This window comes from Rasamsonia emersonii (assembly GCF_000968595.1).
Source record: "Rasamsonia emersonii CBS 393.64 chromosome Unknown ctg1118621760376, whole genome shotgun sequence".
Classification (NCBI taxonomy): Eukaryota; Fungi; Ascomycota; class Eurotiomycetes; order Eurotiales; family Trichocomaceae; genus Rasamsonia; species Rasamsonia emersonii.
In genome coordinates this window covers 1-3,898 of record NW_013563040.1, presented here as the reverse complement: position 1 = coordinate 3,898, position 3,898 = coordinate 1, and the positions used below count along the sequence as shown (strand labels likewise).

The 3,898-nt window shown below is 51.7% G+C and overlaps 1 protein-coding gene across 1 annotated transcript; it reads left to right on the top strand.

Annotated features, from left to right (window-relative positions):
- Positions 1–832: 832 nt before the first annotated feature.
- On the top strand, positions 833–2,557 carry T310_6227 (uncharacterized protein; the record flags this gene model as incomplete). Its single annotated transcript, XM_013470937.1, has 2 exons — positions 833–2,187; positions 2,326–2,557. The coding sequence occupies 2 exons, from the start codon at positions 833–835 to the stop codon at positions 2,555–2,557; spliced, it is 1,587 nt and encodes a 528-aa protein (XP_013326391.1).
- Positions 2,558–3,898: the final 1,341 nt, after the last annotated feature.

Genomic DNA, 3,898 nt, shown 5'->3' with positions numbered 1-3,898 from the left:
TGGATTCCTTTGGCCAAAGTTTCTCAGATATCTGGTTAAAAGAGGCTTGTGTTGATGTCAGTTTTCTTGATGTCGAGTGCTTTATGAAGCATACTTTAGCTGACTAATGGCTACCCCCACCTTTGGCCGTTCTAAGAAATACCCCGTACGGCAGTCATCGACAGGTACAGAGCTAGGCCAAAAAAATTTATCGAAATGATCTGACAATGGTTAAATCAAAAAGAAACTCATGTAAAAATTTATTTTAACTAATTCTCTATTCAACTATCTTTTAATAATATCCTTACCGTATAACTTTGATGCGAAATCAAATTGCCCTCTATAAAATAGGCGTGTTAGGTGGGCGAATTGCAGTTCAGCGGCGATTTAGATAATCGATACAACTCCGAAGCGACATCAGTGGGGGGCGCTTGCAGCGGAGCTTCCGCTTCCCGTCTAGTGCTGCTCGCAGCGCCATAGTCAGCATGCATAGCGAAGCAGATGAGATGGACCTAGGTTGGTGCTTTCGATAGGCAGTCCAGTCGGCTTGCCAGCCGAAGAGGCGATTTCCGCCGCGGTCTTGGTCGTGGAGCCAGGCCCAGACTTGTCCCGCATTTCGACTAAATCCGACGAGACAACCTTCGAGACCAAGCCCACACCGACGTGACTAATATTTATTGTCCTGCTCCTCTGATAGCTCTCCTCATCTCCATGTGCGGTCAAGAGGACGACAAGCGTCGACGGCCGTTTCGTCCCTTCTCAGAGTCGCACGAAGTCGTCGGCCTGGATCGGATTGCTAGAGAGCAAACTCGAGTGCAGTCTGTTCATCTAGCTTCCCTCGACTTCTTGACTCATGACATCAAACGTTGACAGTCCTGACCTGTTGAAGGGACATGATGGAAAGCTCGACGAGCGCGTGGACAGCACAGCTCCGTCGTCCCTTCAGGCGTCTGCTCCCAGTCAAAATGACACCGAACACAACTTGGCCATGAGCGACGCAATAGCTTCTCCTGTGACTGCACCTAGGGACGAAGCTGACCCTGAGAAGGCCCTCGATGAGCCTGGACGCCGTTCTTCCACCTCCTCTGCTGAAACCCAGCCAGATGGCTCCTCCCTCATGAATCCTGCCAGTCGGGTATTGACCGACCCCTACGGAAATACATACCCTGAAGGCGGCTTGAAGGCCTGGCTGGTTGTTTTCGGCAGCTTCATGGGCCTCTTTGGCTCCCTCGGTCTGGTCAACACGGTCGGGACCTTCCAGGCTTACCTGTCGACCCATCAGCTGCAGGATTACAGTGACGGAAGCGTTGGCTGGATTTTCGGGGTCTATGCGTTCTTGACTTTCTTCTGTGGTGTTCAGGTCGGCCCCATTTTCGATGCCAAAGGGCCTCGGCTTCTGATTCTACCTGGTTCTATTCTCGTCGTGGTGTCCATGGCTATCGTGGGATTCTGCTCCCAGTACTGGCACTTCATGGTAGTTCTGGGAATCGTAAACGGCATTGGTACGTCGCTGATATTCACGCCTGCTGTCGCTGCGGTTGGCCACTTTTTCTACAAACGACGAGGTGTGGCTACAGGAATGGCGGCAACGGGGGGTTCGATTGGCGGTATCGTGTTTCCACTCATGCTGGACAGCCTCTTCCCCAAGATTGGCTTTGCATGGGCTACGCGTGCGGTGGCCCTAGTATGCCTCGTTCTGGTAGGCACTTCATGCATCCTCGTCAGGTCTCGTCTCCCACCGAAACCTGCCTCGAAGGAGAACATGCTGCCCGACTTTCGTATCTTCAGAGATCCGGTCTTTACTCTCACGACCGCCGGCATATTCTTCATCGAATGGGGCCTCTTTGTCCCACTCAGCTACATCTCATCATACGCATTGGCTCACGGAATCTCGCCTTCATTTTCCTACCAACTCCTCGCGATTCTCAACGTCGGTTCTTTCTTCGGCAGGTGGATTCCTGGATATTTCGCGGATTTTGTTGGGCGTTTCAATGGCATCATTCTAACAGTTTTGCTGTGCTTACTGTGCACAGCATGTCTATGGCTGCCTGCTGGCAGCAGCGTTGCACTGCTTGTCATCTACGCGCTGTTGTTTGGGTTTTCCAGTGGCAGCAACATTAGTCTGACGCCCGTGTGCGTGGGCCAGCTCTGCAAGACGGAAAATTATGGCCGGTATTACGCCACAGCATACACCATTGTGAGTTTTGGGTACGTATAGCCGCGCAAGTTCCCAAAGCGGAAATGTACAGAAAACTGATCGTGTTAGAACACTGACCGGTATTCCAATCGCCGGTGAGATACTGTCCAGGTGCAATGGTGAATATTGGGGTCTTATTGCCTTTACAGCTTGCAACTATTTCGCGGGGCTGCTGAGTTTCACCGCGGCGAAACTGCTGAAAGTGGGTTGGAAACGGCCTTGGGTAGTCTACTGACGACAATTCAATGTTTGCTTGAAAAATCAACTACGATGCTGTATGATGTAACTATTCACCATCAAAATGTCGCCCTGGAAGGCTTCTTGCGACGTGCTGCAACGGTGTTGGACATCACTCGCAGTAATTTATCTCGTACAACATGATGAAGGTGCGACAACAAATTCACCTGTGATTTCAAGTATATGAGGAGACAAAGTGGAGAGAACCGCGACCAAAGTCACCTCTCGCGTGGTTCTCGACAATGCCGATGGAGAGACCGTGTGGTCTAGGCTTGCAAAGGGCGACAACGATGTCTGTTAAAGAAGAAGGCATTATGACTTTTCCACTTGTTCAAGAGGGGCTAGAAACCCCTCCAGGAGACAAGCTTGGAAACAACAGAGGTCTCGGTCGATGTTTTCGCAATATTTCATCCCTCACCTGCTCCATGATATCATATGGATATCATGCGACGGGGTGTCTACAGAGGCGAATGTATGGGTCCCCCTGTCGAAAATGAGGCGAAGAACTCAAAAAGAAGGGGTTCTCAGCCCACCGCTGGTGGAGGTTACCGGTGAGAAGGTTGCTCTCCTGATCTAGACGCAGAGCTGTTTGTGCGTTCCAGGGAATCTAATTGGTCTGGGTGTCTCTTTTTGCCGGTTCCTGTCACCTAAGTGTGATTTGAAGACAACCCTTCCAGCTTGCTACTGCAATCATGGTGAAGGATTTGGGCATTGTCCAGACTTCGCATCTACAGCGATATGAGTTAACTGTTTTAGAGGACAGTCAGTTCGTTTTTCATCTTCGACGTCTCAATTTCGGCCAAATCTTTGTCATCAGCGTTGGCGGGTGTATGACTTGATAATGCCGTCACCGGAATTGTTGGGCGATTCTGGCCGTGGTTTCTCACGTTGCCTCTGAGATGGGCCACGGTATCACCTAGTCGGTGTCTATTCCAATAGGGGTGCCATGGACATAGTGCGAGGCTGGAATAGTCGATTGGATCTGCTCATGTCTATGAGCAATAGGGAGCTCATCTCTGCGAGACAGCACGCATATATCAATCCGGAAATGTCCTACTTCTCCAATCGCTCTTCAACACACTCTGTCTCTACTGATTCTGTCTTCATCTCCTGCCTCGCTGTTTTCGACTGGATCGATCCGTCAGGATGAAGACTGTCGCCTTGCTCGTGGCGCTTGCTGCGTCTTCGATCGCCTATCCACAAGGACCTAATCGGCCGCCTACCACCACCTCCGTCAGGCCGAGCCCTACTCCCACGACTCGTCCGACTTGTCCCATTCAGCCAACTGGACCTCCTCGTCCGCCTGCGACGGTCACTGTTACTGTCACAAGCTGCCCGACGACCCGTCCTCCACCACCACCTCCTCCGCCTACCCGTCCGGCAGCGGCGCCCGTGAACAACCCTGGTAACCCTAGTAGTCGTCCTCCGCCTCCAGGAAACCCTGGTCTTCCAAGTTCAAGCCCTATCCGACCTCCACCACCGCCT